General features: G+C 38.2%; 1 protein-coding gene across 1 annotated transcript; it reads right to left on the bottom strand.

Moving 5' to 3' along the window:
• Positions 1-273: 273 nt before the first annotated feature.
• Positions 274-18,634, bottom strand: LOC129647214 (cysteine-rich secretory protein 3-like). The gene is made up of 9 exons (XM_055574405.1): positions 18,626-18,634; positions 13,291-13,331; positions 11,944-12,013; positions 6,860-6,976; positions 5,350-5,437; positions 3,754-3,902; positions 3,102-3,196; positions 2,467-2,555; positions 274-401 (listed from the first exon to the last, which is right to left on the bottom strand). Exons 1-9 carry the CDS (start codon positions 18,632-18,634, stop codon positions 274-276), a joined length of 786 nt encoding a protein of 261 aa, XP_055430380.1.
• Between the last annotated feature and the right edge of the window lie 205 nt (positions 18,635-18,839).

Genomic DNA, 18,839 nt, shown 5'->3' with positions numbered 1-18,839 from the left:
AGAATCTTCAACTTGATTAAATTCAATTAAATTCACATCACCCAATTTATATCAAAATCCAAAGTTGTTATCATAGATCAGGTTACATTAATTTTTTTTTGTATGAAAAAAAATTCTGTAAAATAAAAAGCAGATCCAGGAGAAAAAGACTCATTACTACTTGAAATCAAATTTGTAGCTAACATGTCTGTGATTTCCTTGTTAGTAAATATCAAATCTGAGTAGATGATGCAGCTTTCCATCATGTAGCCCTGCTCGGTCAGTACTGGGAATTTAATAAATTTTGCCTTGACAATTGCAGGCAGCCTTGCAATTGGTCTTCACAAAATCAGACGCACAGGTCCATGTTTCCTTTAAAGATGCACAGTTAGAATAGGTATCTTCATACTCACAACTATTGGCTGGAATAAAAGCAAAGAAAGTAATCACTTCATTATCATTTTCCTCCACAGCAGCAATACAAACAGTGAATTCAATGTGAGTGAGAAAGAGAAAATTGAGCAAACATGTTGGCATCATCACACTGTGACGAGCACTTCATAGCTTGAAGGACACATAAGGTCTCTTAGTTAAACTAATCAATTAGCTCATCATTTATTTTAAAATTTTAATCTTTTGAAATGTTTCTAAAATGAATTGGCCTCTTTTCCTTCCTCAGAAAACAGAGTACAGTGAATTTAAATGAATCTGTCTAGAACTGCACTGTCCGAAACGATCAGCACTAGACAGGTGATTGCTTACATTTAAACCTAATTGAATTAAAATAAAATAAAATATAAATTTCGGGTCCTTAGTGATACTAGTTACATTCCAAGTACTCAATAACCAATGTGGCCAATGGCTACTTTAAGAGACGGTACACTTATTTAACATTTCCATGAATGCAAAAAGTTATATTGGACTCTGTTGCTATAGACTCTAATACTACTAGTCTTTCTTTCAGGAATAAGAAATCATTGTAAGAAGATGTGGGTGCAAAGTTGCAAAAACAAAAGGAAATTACACCATGATTGTTGGGTATTTCCATTCAGATGTCCCTCAGTGGCCACAGACTCAATACATCTCAAGCCAAGTACATTATCTGACCTACAAACTTGGCAGTTTTATAGTATTGCTTCCCAACTCTCCCCTCCTTTCACCCAGACTCAGAGAAGTGGCATAATTTAATCCAGGCACTAGGAATTAACCCGAACTCATTCCCTTCTATATTTCTAGTTTCTCTCTCTTTCTTTTTAAACTGAAGTATAGTTGATTATGTTTTCCCCCTATTTTTCATCAGCGTGCAACAAGCACAGGTAAGAAACCCTGGCTCTTCTACATTCTTCCTATTTCTTATCACTGTCCATTTCTCTTCATTCATTTTGCCCTCATGGAATAAAGATATTTGCTTTTAAACCCATGTTTTTGAACAGTCTCCAAGCTGGATTCCCATCCATTTGTTTCTGCATGCTATTGCCAGGAGCTCTTTGTAAAACACAATTCTGATTTCATCATTCTTCCATTTGAAATCTTTCAATTGGTTGCTCGTTACTACTAGGATAAATTCCTAGCTCCTCAACAAATAGTATTGAGCCCAGGTGTAATTATTTTCTTCTGTAGTTAATTTATACAAAGCTTTGATATCATCACTATTCTGAATTATGGCTGAGCAATTCTTCCAGAGAGAGTGCTGTAATTCAGTTAGGTGAATGCATTTAAAAGGTAGAAATCTCAGTTAATGGGTTAATTGCATTGTTAACAATAATTATAATAACATATGCCAACTAAACAAAAATATCAATGCTGTACCTCTGTTAACAACAACATGGAATAAAACATTATATGACATTAATTTCACTCCTTTTGCTAAGATATATTTGAAGTTTATGTGAGCTAATAACACTATAAGCAGATTTGATTGACATTTTAAAAGCATATAAAAGTTATTAGCAGACAAAAATACAAGTGTTCATTAAACTAAATTTGATGATTAAATTACCCTATGGGAAAAATGAGGAATTTAGGATGATGAACTCATCACATATAAGGAATTATAATTTTCAATATGTCTTTCCGGGTTAAGTCATATTCGGTGGTATCACATCTTTATATTTGTATGTATTTTTCTTTTTAAAATTCCATCTTTGCTATAATGGCATTAACTTTGATGAAAAGAAAGTTCATATTCAGTTGCAATGATTAATTCCCACAGAAAGTTTTTCAGATAAGCCAATATGTCACGGGTTCAACACAGCTACAGATATACATTGGTGGTAGATGTTTCTTTAGGTTATGTATGGTAACCGACTGAATTGCAAGTAAGAATTCTCAACAGTGTAAACTTTTTGCTTAAAGGCGCTCTGTTGAATAATTTTAATTTTGCCTTTTGGAGGAAGGCATTGCTGAAGTTGGTTACATTCAGAATACTTTCTAATGCTTAGCCATGTCAGGTCATTTATATTAACAAGTTAATGGTTTCAAACTTACTGCATAGTCCGTTGTCACAATGATTGGGGCAGCTGCCACAAGGTGTTCCCTTTTGGTAAGGGACATGTTGTCTGCCAACAATATTACCACTGAAATTTGAAATACAAAATGTCAAGCATTTTTCTTTTTTTAAGTTTAATTTATGCTCCAAGGGAAGTATCCATCATCATATGGGCCTAAATATCTTTCAGGGTTTTAAATCATGTCAAATGACCGAAAAACTAACATTCCCCAAGTGTACTCAGATCCCAGTGCAAAGTAAGAATAATTGACATGTGCACTTACTTTCTTGACTCTAGTCTAATAGCCTGAGCCGAAATGGGCTAATAATAGGCTCTAAAATTTACAGAGTGCATTTCAGCGTGGTAACAGTTTGTACCTCATAGTAAACTTGATGGAATTGGTAAGGCTGTGCACCCCCACATGCTGGCAAGAGGTAAACATATCCATCAAGAGACAGGGAGAAATTGGTTGTGCCTCAAATTTAAAAAACTCTTCTCAACTTTTATTCCCTCCTCCTCTCTACTGAAAAATTCTTTTTTAAAAGTCTGGTTTGTCCATTACATAACAATGTTCAAATATTAGATTGCTGATGGCATTATGTATTGACAACAAACTGAAAAGTACATACTTACGCAGGACAGTATTGGCAAACATAGAGGTACTTTAGACTTTGTTTGGGACAGTAGGCAACTCCACATCCAATAAGGAAAGATGAGTACCAAACAATCTATGAGCACATAAGTGAAGATAGGAGAGTACATTAGAGAAGAAAATATATTTAAAAAACTATAATAAGAAATATAAAACTGAAAAGAATGTTACTAATATATTGTATTTCTGCATACCTTATGAATATGTTTAGTTAAATTATTGAGTAGAAGTACTGACCTTTTATTTTTATTTTATTTTAACCACTCCATGCAGCTTACAGGATCTTTGTTCCCCATCCAGGGATGGAAGCCAGGCCACTGCAGTGTAAGTGCTGAATGCTAACTGCTGGACTGCCAGGAAAGTCCCTAAAAATCTTTTAAAATACTACATTTCCATGTACATTCACTATTTAATGCATTTAGGCAGTAAGAAAAATACAGGGTATATTTCCCCATTCAAAGTGTGCAGGCTTTTGACAAATGACAGCTCATGGCTGAAATACCCACAACATAGTAAAACTACTCTTTACCCATTTGAGATCTTCTTTTCAGTTCAACATTGGAATCAGTCAAAATTTGGAGAAGCCTCCTTTTTAAAGTACTGATGTCAGAATGTTTTTATCTGTTCCCTTACCTGGGTGAAATGTCCAATTACTGCTTGGGGACTCTTCGGCCCTACTTCAAAAACAAAATCATGGACCTCATCATACCAGCTTTGGATTGCATTAGACCATGTAGAAGGGTAACTTGACATAAAGAGATTCTCGCCACAGTTCCTTGTACCTGAGAAGAAACAGATCATTCATGGGGAAAGCCATAAAACATTCAAAGTCCCTGTCCTTTGCAGCGCTCATAGCTGTTAATCCATGAGGGAGTTTCTCATCAGCTATAAGCTGGAAAGAAGCCAGATGTGCTTAACACCTTAAGAATGGCCTCAACATGCACAATTTTGAGTACATCAAGTTTTTTTCTTTAGTATCTGCTCTCCCTAGATTCATTTGTTTACACCTTAAATTTTCATGAGTGTATGCATTAATGCATACTCTGCTTTGCATGCGAAAGGCAGAGACTAACTCAGTTTCTGACTCTTGCCCACATTCATCAAAGATTGTTTTATACATAGGACCCTAAATAAATGTTTATGATTGCTATTCTGTATGAACTTTGAAAAAAAGCTAGCACTCAGCCTTTAATTAAAAACCCCAATATGAAGCAAATGGCACTAGAAGAGACAATATTTTCAAAGATTATGAGTCTCCCCTCAATAAGCAAATAAGGGCATCGCAGGCCAAATTCTCAAATTATTCTTTGAGAATAATTTCTTACTTGGAAAGAAGTGCCTTGTAGCACAACAGAAGTATTTCAAGATATTTTCAATATATATCTCAATATATTTTCAAGTTAAATATTTTGAATTAGATGGCTTTAAATATAACGTCTACATGCTACTTTAAGGGAGTGCAAACTAAATTACTCTTGGATAAATCCTTTAAGAAGGAAAGAAAGAAGCTAAGATTTTAACAGTAGATTGGGATCTTCAAGAAAATTTGTTCCAATTTTCTACCGAATATAGTCATCCTTCTTCCTGATTTCACTAAATTATAGTAAAAAAATACAAGTAACAATGGCAGTTCGACATTTAAAACAGGTAAGTCATTTGCTTCTTTAAAATTGGGCTTGCCTAAATCTATGTCATTTTTGATCATTTCAGTAAATATTTTATCTAATATTTAATAATAAGATATTTCATCTCATTGTTTCTGTTTCCTGATGCAGAAGTCATGTCTAACAGGTTTTTAATCTATATAGTAATGATTCTGGGCAGGCACCCAGAATATACAAAAGACTTGACATTCTGTCATCAAAATGATTTAATCAAACATATGTTATAAATACAAATATAAATAGGTTTAAAAATAAAAGCTGTTTTCTCTCTAACTGTTTTCTATTTTATAAAATAGAGGAAGAGATGACTCATGACTGCTTTACTTAGAGGATGGTTAAGAGGCACAAATACGATATTGTGTGAGCCAGTTTTTGTAAAATATAAAACACACAATACGCACAATGTGGTACTTCTCAGAGTTCTTTCTCCTGCAGAGAGTTTTTAAATTGAAAAAGGCAGCATTAGAAGCAACATTTATTCATAAAGCTTTCTTAATGTAAGGTCAAAAATAGCCCTTATGGTCTTGCTTGTTCATGGACTCAACAAAAAGATTAAATTACTTACCTACTCTTCTATCCTCTTTCTTACTGTGTTTGAAAAGGCACTTGTTTGCCCAATTTTGGGCGTTTGCTGCCGCCGTGGTGTTCCATTGCTAAAACAAGAAGAGAAAAAACAGATGCACTCAATGACTTAAATTACAAAGGAGCTTAAGTTTTATGATTTGAATAGTGGACTAGTCTATATGAGTACAAAATTTCTCTATGTGCATCTTCTGCTTATCATGATAGTCACGGATATCTTTTTCACGTGTCTTTTTCTTCTCCACAAAATCGTACATCTACCTTAAGTAATCGAAAAATCTAAGAGAGTTAATGGTCTATTTTTGATGGCACAGTAGACACACCTCAGTTTTTAGTAATAGTCCTCTCTAAATATTGATCAACACAGAGATGTTGAGATTATTTTTCCTATAGTACTCAGCTGGCATACTTTACTCTTTGTTCCCTTTTTTTTTTTTTTTTTAAGTAAGTACATCTGGGAGACATGTGGCCTTCAGTACTGGACCTAGAAAAGTGGGCTGTTATTTGCCTTAGATCAAAAGGTAATAACCCTAATAACCTAGGGTTAGAAGAAATACTGAGCAGAAAGACATCTCTCGCTGATATCTAAGGATTTGCTTTTACTTCTGCCCCCCCCAATTTAAATAGCCCTTAAAACGGACAAGTTGCTTCACTACAATAAAGCAAAATTTAGGAGACAAATGAGACAGTGAGCTAATGAAGGGCCCTCACATGCACAGGCTCTTTCAGAGTGGCAAGAGGGCACCCCAGAAGATGTTTGGCCATTTTTGGGGGGAGGGAGTGGTAACATTTGCAGTGGTAAGATATTTTTATGTTTTCTTCCTTAAAGTTAACAAAACTTGGATTTCCCCTATTTATAACATATCTTCTAGAAAAGGGCTAGGTCATAAATTACAGCCCAGGTGGTGTGGACATTAATCATGAGGATGGTGTGGGTGATGGTATTGTACTTATGACTGTACAGAGGGGAAATAGAAGGAAGGGAGCACACAGGCCACAGAAGTTATGAGAAAGCTGTTTTTATAAAAAACAACAGAAAAAGCCTAGTGAAAGTATCTAAAAGTCAGCTTATTAAGGTCAGAAGGCACATACTAACCTCAGCGGCAGGGTTCATGGAGAGGCTTCAGGGGTTCCATGGGCACCCTGAAACTTCATACTGATTGTATATGTATGTATGTAGATGCATTTTTTCTTTTTAGTAGGATAAATTCCACTTTCAAAGATGGTAAACTCTGAAATACGCATGATAGATTATAGATTCTGACAGATTAAACTATTCTAGTGAATAGAATATAGAAGGAGGAAGTATGATTTTTAAGCAAAAAATAGTATGTGGAATTAATTTCTTCCTTGTCCATAACACAGCTCAAATGAATTAACAAAGCAGAGCCAGAACTTCCAAAGCTGAAAGGTTCTTAAGAGATGTAATTTACTAGATGCCAGCTCTTACCACAGCCAGCTCAAGCCACTTTCTTTATGTGACTGCTTCTTACCATCTTCAGCATGTTTCTGGGAGGTGGAGAGACTCCTCTCCTTAGGTCATTGTGTTTGTTTACAATCTCAGTTTGGACATTTTTCAGGGTGGTTGACAAATCAGCAAAACGTTGATCCTGAAGGAAAGTCAGCTTAGGATTAGTTTTTAAAAGTTTTGAAATTGCATAGAAGAATGCATAAGTTAATTTAAGAGAAAAAATTTACTTTCAGACATGTTCAGTTCAAGTCAGTATTATTAAGCACTGCCAATGAATCTGAGCCCAAATTATAATTTTTAAGAAAGAAAGAAATAATGTTGAATTTTAAGAGTTGGGCTGTAATTCATGCTGTGATGATTAAAAATGCCTCGATGGAAATTCCCTGGTGGTCCAATGACTCTGTGCTTCTGTTTCAGGGGGCACGGGTTTGATCACTGTTCAGGGAACTAAGATTCCATAAGTTGCGTGGTGCAGTCAAAAAACAAAAACACCTCTGAGGCTATAAATGCCACTTTCTAGAATGAAGAGACAGCTCAGTGTGAGATTTCTAGACATATGAATGAAAACACAATGACAAAGTTACAAGATTGGAGCCATTGAACATTCTCGTTCACACTCAATCAGGCTGCAGAAAGGGAGTGATAAGGGTGGAGGTAGGTGGTTCCTTTTAGACCAGTGGTCCCCAACTTTTTAGGCACCAGGGACCGGTTTCGTGGAATACAATTTTTCCATGGACCTGGGGTGTCGGAGATGGTTTCATGATGATTCAAACATATTACCGTTATTGTGCACTTTATTTCTATTGTTATGACATCAGCTCCAGCTCAGATCATCAGGCATTAGATCCTGGAGGTTGGGGACCCTTGTTTTAGATGTTCGGGGAACCCTGAACTGACATGCTGTGTGTATTTAGGGAAAGCATGTTTAGGTGGAGTCCAAGTGCACTCAATGCTCCAGTAAATAATTCTACCTATTATGTGACAGACTTTATGGGGTCTCTCAAAAGACAGTTTAACAATATTACAAAAAAATCTCCAAAGCAATTTGGAGGGAGCAATGCCATTCCAATTAATGAACTATTGTTGACTTTGTTCCTTTTAGTAACAGAAATATAATTAACAGGATATTAAGTCAGGTGCTGATATTTTTGGTGTATCCTTGCATGTATGTTGGGAAGGCTTGAGTCTGGAGGTAGAGTAGGGTGTGTGAATAGTTCTCAGAAAGTCTGAGCAGTTTGGTGACTTCAATTTACAGAAGAGTCTGATGCTATATGTACATGAGCAAAATTTTGTAAGCCCAGACAGGGCCTTTTGCTGATTTTCCCTGACACCCTGGGATAAGTTATTCTCCTCCTCCCCCAGTGCTAAGTCTTCTCAAAGTTCTACAAATACTGTGAACATGGGTCTCACCACACTTTATTGCCATGATCTCATTATGCGATCTCCATGATCTCCATTTCCCTTGCCTGTTTGTATGTTCCTAAAGACAGGGACCAATATTGAATGTGTGGTACTCCCAGACTGGGTGCTTTCCCAGCTATCAATTCCTAAATTAGCAAGGATGCGACTGAAGCGACTTAGCAGCAGCAGCAGCAGCCGATGTGAAATACCAATTTCTGTATAAAAGTAATTGTGGTTTCAGACCATGAATTTTAAATCATTATGCTGCTGCTGCTGCTGCTAAGTCGCTTCAGTCGTGTCCAACTCTGTGCGACCCCATAGACGGCAGCCCAACAGGCTCCCCCATCCCTGGGATTCTCCAGGCAAGAACACTGGAGTGGGTTGCCATTTCCTTCTCCAATGCATGAAAGTGAAAAGTCAAAGTGAAGTCGCTCAGCCGTGTCCGACTCTTAGCGACCCCATGGACTGCAGCCTACCAGGCTCCTCCATCCATGGGATTTGCCAGGCAAGAGTACTAGAGTGGGGTGCCATTGCCTTCTCTGTTAAATCATTATAACTAGGCTCAAATACATCTTTATTAATCAGAATAGGAACCAGTGCAATCAACACATTTTTTGCCAACAAGAAATAAGCTTGTTTATTCCTGTAGCATAAAAATACTTGCTTTGGGATTCAGTGAGCCCTTGGAAAGCATTTTCTGCCTGTTTCTGGTTGCAGAAGAATTTTCCCTGCAAAAACGTTGTCTTGATGCTTGAAATTGTAGTTGGTTGATGATAGGTCAGGTGAATATGGCAGATGGGGCAAAACTTCATAGCCCAATTTGTTCAACTTTTGAAATGTTGGTAGTGCAACATGTGCTCACGTGTTGTTGTGGGGAAGAACTGGGTCCTTTCTGTTGACCAGTGTCAGCCACAGGTGTTGCAGTTTTCAGTACATCTTATCGATTTGCTGGCCATACTTCTCAGATGTAATGGTTTTGCTGGGATTCAGAAAGCTGTAGTGTATCAGATGGGAGAAGGCAATGGCAACCCATTCCAGTACTCTTGCCTGGAAAATCCCTTGGACAGAGGAGCCTGGTAGGCTGTGGTCCACCGGGTCGCTAAGAGTCGGACATGACTGAGTGGCTTCACTTTCACTTTCATGCATTGGAGAAGGAAATGGCAACCCACTCCAGTGTTCTTGCCTGGAGAATCCCAGGGACGGGGGAACCGGACACGACTGAAGCGACTTAGCAGCAGCAGCAGCAGCAGCAGTGTATCAGATGGTCAGCAGACCACCAGACAGTGACCATGATCTTTTTGGGGTGCAAGTTTGGTTTTGGGAAGTGCTTTGGAACTTCTTCTCAGTCCAACTACTGGGCTGGTCATTGCCAGTTGTTGTATAAAATCAACTTTTTGTTGCATGTCACAATTCTATTGAGAAATGGTTTGTTGTTGTTGCATAGAATAAGAGAAGATGACTCTTCAAAACGATGATATTTTTTATTTTCAGTCAGCTCAAGAGGCACCCATTAACTGAGCTTTTTCATCTTTGCAATTTGCTTCAAATGCTGAATGACCATAGAAGGGTCAATGTTGAGTTCTTTGGCAAATTCTCATGTAGTTTTAAGAGGATCTGCTTTGATGATGCTCTCAATTGGTCAATCAACTTCTGATGGCTGGCCACTGTGCCCCTCATCTTCAAGGTTCCTGTCTCCTCTGCAAAACTTCTTGAGCCATTGCTGCACTGTAAATTCTTAGCAGTTCCTGGGCTAAATGCATTGTTGATGATGAGAGTTATCCCCATTGCTTTCCAACCCATTCTGATTCAAATAGGAAAACTGCTCAAATTTGCTTTTTTGTCTAACATCATTTCCCTAGTCTAAAATAAATACAAATAAACAGCAAGCAATGTGATTAGCAAAAAAATTTGATAAATGCATATTAAAATGATGTATGCTTAACCATATTTATTTAGAGTGTATTATTCCAATATCAAATAGCAAAGTTCAACAATGCAAAACCACAATTACGTTTGCACTAACCTAAATATATCAAATTGTAAAATAGCTCCCTGGATATGTCCTTTTGACTCTGAAAATGTAGTTTCATTTCAAAGTATACAAAATTTGGTTTCTGAAAAGTCATTATTTCCTGCTTCTTACCCTATCTTGCTTTGTAGATCAATTCTATTGAAGAAACATGTCTTTTGTTTGTTTGTTTTAAAATGATCATCGATAAAGTTTTTTATTAAGTGACAGGTGATAGGAAAAAGTGTTGAGAGTACAATGGATAAAAGGTGGTATCTATTTATCCTTAAAGAGTTTATATTGGATAGGCAATATGACATAAATAGATAATTATGACCTGATAACTGAAATGATAGGAGGGATCTACTAGATATAAAGGGAGGAGGAATTAATTCTTGATTGAGCTTAGAAAAGATTTCACAACTATGGTCTGGCCTGGGATATTGAGAGATAAATTGTGTTTTCTAGGCATCTGGAGAAGATGCTCTGGCAGAAGGTGTGTAGAGTATCTGATCAAGAGACATTTACTGGTGCAAAGGACCAAATGATATCTCCCTTTTAAATACTTTTATCAATAAAGACTGGGAAATGGACTAGATGCGTAACGGGGGACTGGAAGGGCCAGAAGGAATCTTCAGGGAAGAAATTGGAACACAGCAAATGACTTGAATGAAACCCTAGCTGATGAATATATTGTATTTGGATTGAAATTTTGATTATGGTAACACAATAGCTATATTTTGTAAATGCCTAATGAGGTTAAAATGCAATGTCAGAAACTGTGGTCTGAGGAGTCCTAGCTAATCTTGTGTGCCCAGAGTCAAAGGAGGGTGTGGGAACAGACAGCAGTGGCCAAGCTCCTCACATTCAGAGGTTCTCTGATCAGGAGGTCGACACCTTATATGGGCATCTCCACACCAATCATTGGAGAACATGACTGATCCTGTTGGGAGATTATTAAGTGAAGCAGCATATTAGAAATAATTAGAACATCTTACCTAACATATACTAATTGTAAAATTATGGGCAAAATCAAAATACATAATATCTTTAGTAAATTTTACTTGCCTTTTAATTTAAAATATAGATAAAATTATTCTCACAGGGTAATTATGAAAATTAAATGTGGTGATGTGTGGGATGAAGTTTTGCTAATTTGAGATCATATACATATGTTGCTAATTTTCTGTGGGAGTCATGTTGAAATGTATTAAAATAAAAGTAAATCGGAAAGGATCTTGGGACAGGAGAAGTATCATTAGGCTTTTAAATCCACAAACCAGTGCTGTCATAGAAATTTAATTAAGGCATCACATATGATTTTAATTTAAAAAAAGAAAAAATAAACATTCTAAATTGTTAAGTATAATATATATCACTTGATGAATATATTACAATGTTTATTATGTGATCAATATTAAAATTACTAATGAGATTTTTACCTCCATTTTGGATCACTGAATCATACTGTATTGTATTTATGCAGGGCTCAACTCGCACTATCCATATTTCCCGTGTTGCTTATCCTCACAGGGGCTAGAAGCTACCATGTTGGTTGCCACAGTCTTAGACTTAGCGCAGTGAGCAACTGGTAAGTACTTTGCGATGTACCAGACACTCCAGTCTTTTTTACTTTCAACATCGAGGCTTCAAAGTTGCATGAGTTGTTGTGAAAAGATTTTTACCCTTGACCATACCTGTCCCTTTGCAGGAAAGAATGGAAGCCACACAGCAGCCAGGAACAAAACACCGTGAATAATGCCATCGCTGGGAAAACAAAACAAAAGGAACAAAGACCTGCATTGGAATGTTTAGTGCATGAACTTCTGAGGAACACAGGGGAAAAAACAAAACACACAAAGCAAGGATCTCAGTTAACACCAGATTCATTAGTTGACATGAAAAAAAGAGGCTGTGTCACCAGGAGTCAGTAGAATGATGATGGATTTGGCCCCAGACCTGAGCCTCCAATGGGGACAGTAAAGAACAAATGGAAGCACTGGATTGAATGTGATGATAAACAACTCATTTCTACCCTGTTGTTGTCGCTAAGTTGTATCTGACTCTTGTGACCCCAGGGGCTGTAGCCCGCCAGGCTCCTCTGTCTATAGGATTTCTCAGGCAAGAAACTGGAGTGGGTTGCCATTTCTTTCTCCAGAGCATCTTCCCAACCCAGGGATCCAACCTGTGTTGCTACATTGGCAGGCGGATTCTTCATCACTGAACCACAAGGGAAGTCCAATTCTGCCCTAGTTCCACAGTTTTTCCATATAACTATTCTCCAGGTGCTAGGAATGGCTTCTTCACACTTACCAACTGTGATAAAACAACACGCACACATATATATGGAATCTAGAAAGATGGTCCAGGGGAAATTATTTGCACGGCAGGGCAGTGGTAGAGACATGGCTGGAGGAGGGCATGGCAACCCACTCCAGTATTCTTGCCTGGACAGAGGAGCCTGGTGGGCTACAGCCTATGGGGTCGCAAAGGGTCGGACATGACTGAAGTGACTCAGCACAAAGCACACGTGGAGACACAGACGTGGAACACAGACGTAGAAAACAGACTTATGGATACGGTAGAGGGGGGGTGGGGAGAAGCCGGAGGGAGAGGGTGAATGTATGAAAAGAGTAACATGGAAACATACATTACCATACGTAAATAGATAGCAATGGGAATTTGCAATATGACTCAGGGAACTCAAACTGAGGCTCTGCAACAGCCTAGAGGGGAGGGAGGTGGGTGGGAGGTTCAGGAGTTTCAGGAGGGAGAGGACATTAAAAAAAAAAAAAAAAAAAGGAACGACTTGCTGATTTCCTTACATCTTGCTTAATCCTTTATAACCCCAATTAACATCTCAGATTACCGGTGAACATATGCCACTTCTTTCCTGTCAGAGCTCTGGCTCAATTGCTTGCAGTTCCTAGAGCCCTAGGTAAATACACTAAGGAGTAAATGATTTTCTTTGGTAATTTCAACAGCTCTCTTCAACTCTGCCCAGTGTCCCCATTCATTCCCATTCAAATCTTTCTCTTTATTACAATGTCTTAAATTCCAAAAAGGCAACATTCTCTTTCTGGATCTAAAAATAAAAGGTACAGTTCTTACATTTCAAGGTATTATTAATACCAACCCAATCCTATGAACACCCTTAATATATTCACATCATTTGCCTCACTAATTCAACTTCTTGGAATCCCCAGGAAATAATAATATATACTGGTAAAGCTTTAGGCATATTTTTTCATCACATTAATATTTATAAAGGTAAATATTGTAATGAATTAAATATTCAATATCACAGGGGTAAAATGTCTAAATTCAAACACATTCTTTTGCTTAAGCATATTAGACATAAAAGTTATTTTATGATGATTTTGTAACAAGGAAAATGTTTATATTTTGAAGTTAAGTTTTTTTGAAAAAAGTGGAACATCAAATGATATATGGGAAGTGCTTAGCCTTCTGTGAAAAAGTCTAGGTCCTTCCAAAATTTATATATTGAAGCTCTAATTCTGAGGTGATGTAATTCCAGTTGAGCTATTTCAAATCCTGAAAGATGATGCTGTGAAAGTGCTGAACTCAATATGCCAGCAAATTTGGAAAACTCAGCAGTGGCCACAGGACTGGAAAAGATCAGTTTTCGTTCCAATCCCAAAGAAAGGCAATGCCAAAAAATGCTCAAACTACCACACAATTGCACTCATCTCACACACTAGTAAAGTAATGCTCAAAATTCTCCAAGCCAGGCTTCAGCAATACGTGAACCGTGAACTTCCTGATGTTCAAGCTGGTTTTAGAAAAGGCAGAGGAACCAGAGACCAAATTGCCAACATCTGCTGGATCATCGAAAACGCAAGAGAGTTCCAGAAAAATATCTACTTCAGCTTTATTGACTATGCCAAAGCCTTTGACTGTGTGGATCACAATAAACTGTGGAAAATTCTGAAAGAGATGGGAATACCAGACCACCTGATCTGCCTCTTGAGAAATTTGTATGCAGGTCAGGAAGCAACAGTTACAACTGGACATGGAACAACAGACTGGTTCCAAATAGGAAAAGGAGTACGTCAAGGCTGTATATTGTCACCCTGCTTGTTTAACATATATGCAGAGTACATCATGAGAAATGCTGGGCTGGAAGAAACACAAGCTAGAATCAAGATTGCTGGGAGAAATATCAATAACCTCAGATAGGCAGATGACACCACCCTTATGGCAGAAAGTGAAGAGGAACTAAGAAGCCTCTTGATGAAGGTTAAAGAGGAGAGTGAAAAAGTTGGCTTAAAACTCAACATTCAGAAAACGAAGATCATGGCATCTAGTCCCATCAGTTCATTGGAAATAGATGGGGAAACAGTGGAAACAGTGTCAGACTTTATTTTTGGGGGCTCCAAAATCACCACAGATGGTGACTGCAGCCATGAAATTAAAAGACACTTACTCCTTGGAAGAAAAGTTATGACCAACCTAGATAGCATATTGAAAAGCAGAGACATTACTTTGCCAACAAAGGTCCGTCTAGTCAAGGCTATGGTTTTTCCAGTGGTCTTGTATGGATGTGAGAGTTGGACTGTGAAGAAAGCTGAGCACCGAAGAATTGATGCTTTTGAACTGTGGTGTTGGAGAAGACTCTCGAGAGTCCCTTGGACTGCAAGGAGATCCAGTCCATTCTGAAAGAGATCAGCCCTGGGATTTCTTTGGAAGAAATGATGCTAAAGCTGAAACTCCAGTACTTTGGCCACCTCATGTGAAGAGTTGACTCATTGGAAAAGACTGACGCTGGGAGGGATTGGGGGCAGGAGGAGAAGGGGACGACAGAGGATGAGATGGCTGGATGGCATTACTGACTCAATGGACGTGAGTCTGAGTGAACTCCGGGAGTTGGTGATGGACAGGGAGGCCTGGCGTGCTGCGATTCACAGGGTCGCAAACAGTCGGACACGACTGAGCGACTGAACTGAGCTGAATGGAATCCCCCAATGTGGCTATATTTACATCAGGGTCCCTAAATAAGTAATTAAGATTAACTGAGGTTATAAGAATGGGTTCTAATTCACAGAATTAGTGTTCAGTTCAGAAGAGACATTCAAGCCCTCTCTCTGTCTCTCTCTCTTGTCTCCATGAACCCAGAGAATAGCCCATGTGACTGCGCCATGAAGGTGTCTCTCTGCAAGTCAGGAAGAGAAGTCTCACCAGAAACTGACCATACTGGCACCTTGGTCTCAGGTGAGAATTGTGAGAAAATAAATTTCTGTTGCTCAAGCCACCCAATCTGTGGTATTTTGTAAGAGCAGCCCCAGCAGACTAATATACTTTCTCATGTATATTGAGGTTCAGATTACTTTCAAGTGCATTCCAAGGCCCATAACATGTAGTCATTGGAAATCTGAAGCTGCATATCTACGTTAAGTGTTTACTGACTGCCACTTATCATCCATATTGCAATATACCTTGGCTTTTCTCATGGATAGATGACAAAAGCTCTATGACACAGGTTTCTTTGGGGTCAGTTTTTTTCCTAATATTTATTTATTTGCCTGATCTGGGTCTTAGTTGCAGCATGCAAACTCTTGGTTGTGGCCTGTGGCACCTAGTTTCCTGACCAGGGATCGAACCTAGGCCCCCTGTGTTGAGAGCACTAAGTCTTAGCCGTTGACCAGCAGGGACGTCCTGGGACCAGTTTTAATATAGGGTAACAGAAGAAATTAAAAGACGCTTACTCCTTGAAATATAGGGTAACAGAAGAAATTAAAAGATGCTTACTCCTTGGAAGGAAAGTTATGACCAACCTAGATAGCATATTGAAAAGCAGAGACATTACTTTGCTAACAAAGGTCTGTCTAGTCAAGGCTATGGTTTTTCCTGTAGTCATGTATGGATGTGAGAGTTGGACTGTGAAGAAAGCTGAGCACCGAAGAATTGATGCTTTTGAACTGTGGTGTTGGAGAAGACTCTTGAGAGTCCCTTGGACTGCAAGGAGATCCAACTAGTCCATTCTGAAGGAGATCAGCCCTGGGATTTCTTTGGAAGGAATGATGCTAAAGCTGAAATTCCAGTACTTTGGCCACCTCATGTGAAGAGTTGACTCATTGGAAAAGACTCTGATGCTGGGAGGGATTGGGAGCAGGAGGAGAAGGGGACGACAGAGGATGAGATGGCTGGATGGCATCACTGACTCGATGGACGTGAGTCTGAGTGAACTCCGGGAGTTGGTGATGGACAGGGAGGCCTGGCATGCTGTGATTCATGGGGTCGCAAAGAGTCAGACACGACTGAGCGACTGAACTGAACTGAACTGAACAGAAGAAATTGTATTGCATAGTGATATGGGGGACCTTGATGCTCAGGAGTTTGGGAATGCAGACATTATGATTCACCTGGAGGACAGCAGCAAAAATAGAACCTCAGACCATTCTCTTACAAAATGATCAGACAAAAAGCTAGGCAAACAGGAAATAAAATTAAACAAAAATACAAAAGAATGAATTCATCCTCATGTGATAAAGTGTTATTTTCTTCTCTGCATTTCCTATAACGAGTCTGTGAAGTGAAAAGTGTGAAAGTGTTAGTTGGTCAATCATGTTTGACTCTTTTTCTGACCCCATGAACTGCAGCCTGCCAAGCTCCTCTGTCTATGAAACTCTTCAGGCAAGAATTCTGGAGTGGGTAGCCACCCCCTTCTCCAGGGGATCTTCTAGGCCCAGGGATCAAACCTGGGTCTCCTGCATTGCAGGAGGATTCTTTACCATCTGAGCCAGTCTCTATTACTACAATTCAAGTAATTATTGTGAAGGCACTCTTGGAAAAGTGCCTCTGACTTTTCTCAGATTTATTGTCTTAGTTGCTCTTTTTGCCACCTGGTGAAGCTAATGGTTTAGGCATTATGATGTTTCTGGAAGTGAAGAAATGAGGCACAGAGATGTTAAGTAACCTTCTGACAGACTCATTGCCAGATTGAGGCTACTTGGGATTTTTTTTAACCTCAATAACCACTTCCCACTAAACAGTATCATACTTTTGGGAGGCGTGGAGTTCTGGGTAAGAATGTCAAGCATTCTACCTTGACAGAAATAGTCCTACATTACTATTAATATAAATATTTTTGCAGCTGATAAATAGCCAATAAATGACTGAACACATTTGAGAAAATTAGAAAAAAATTATAGAATATTAACAATTAAGTCAATTATTTTCTGTTGTCTTTCAAATATAAAACTTCTAAGACTTGGAGAGTACAAATAATATTTTCTTAGGATATCCTTCTTGACTTCAAAACATAGGCCATTATAATAACCTTCATTTATGTAACTTTGTTGAAATAATAGAGCACTTTGTTGGCATTTTAATGAAGTATTTTTGTCTGTTTAATAACTAGAATGAGAAGGGATGTAATTGGATTGGAAATCACAAAACTGATAGCTTATTCCTATAAGGGTTCTATGAAGGATACAAATTATAGAAGTGTTTCTACAGTGTTTTGAAATTTTAAGCTCTTCTATACCATTGAAATTTCACTCACAGCAATAGGAAAAGGTTGATTTTGTTTAGATTTTAGATGGGCAAAAGGAAGAGGTGGGTGAAAGGAATGAAAATATGAAGACAGAAAAGGAAAAATAGGGAAAGAAAAATGAACTTATTTCTGTATAAAGCAGATACATAAATTTAATATTAAAAAGAGCCATTTGAATTTTTCAGGGACACCTGGCCCTTTACTGAGCAAATCTAAACTTTGGTACCTGGTATTGTCATGAAGGAAAGAGAGCGCCGTAAGTGTTGACAAGTCTGGGATTTTATTGTTATCATTGGTGATACTGTTTTACCCAGCTCATCTTTAACTAGTTACATAAAATTGAAAATATTCATTTATCAAGTTAGAATATGGTGACATAGGGTCACCTCACAGGGATTTTGTGATGTTTTAGAAGATAAATAACATCAAAGCAATCTGAAAACATGAAAAAATCAACATATACCCACACATCCTAGCATTATCATTACTATTTTTATTATTATTTAGGATGCTTGCTCTCCCAGCAGAGATCTCTCAGCTCTCAGGCTCTTCAGGGATTGGCTTTGCTGAAGGCAGCCTCCTGGCCCAAGGTCATGTTCTCTTCCTAATTCACCCTCATCCTATGGCTGTCTGATGTGGGATATAAAGGCCTGACCTCTTCATTCCAAGTAGAGACAACTCTGAAACATCATCCCAACTTCTGAACTACTCAGAAGTAGTCACCTGGCTGAAGCCTCCAATGAGACTACATCACACCTTTGCCTAATTTTGCTTCCCCCCGACTCCCTCCCAAAGGAATTGATCTCAAGTGCATTTCCTGATAAACTTTCCATCTCTCAGATATTGTTCCTGGAGGATCCAACCTGCGACATCATTCATTAGATAATCTTTTTTTATTTTCCTTAACTCTAGCCAGGCTTTTTTAGTTATCCTTTGATCATATGCCATTAACGCCTTAGATTATATTAATCCTCAACCCTGGATTCTAGCCACATCCTTCAAAAACATTTCTAAGTGCCTCTTCCCAAAGAAACTCACAAGTTAACTCCAAAAACACTGATCTTGCCACTGGATGGG

Source organism: Bubalus kerabau, chromosome 3 (assembly GCF_029407905.1).
Source record: "Bubalus kerabau isolate K-KA32 ecotype Philippines breed swamp buffalo chromosome 3, PCC_UOA_SB_1v2, whole genome shotgun sequence".
NCBI classification, from domain to species: domain Eukaryota; kingdom Metazoa; phylum Chordata; class Mammalia; order Artiodactyla; family Bovidae; genus Bubalus; species Bubalus kerabau.
This window is presented reverse-complemented; position numbering and strand designations above follow the sequence as displayed.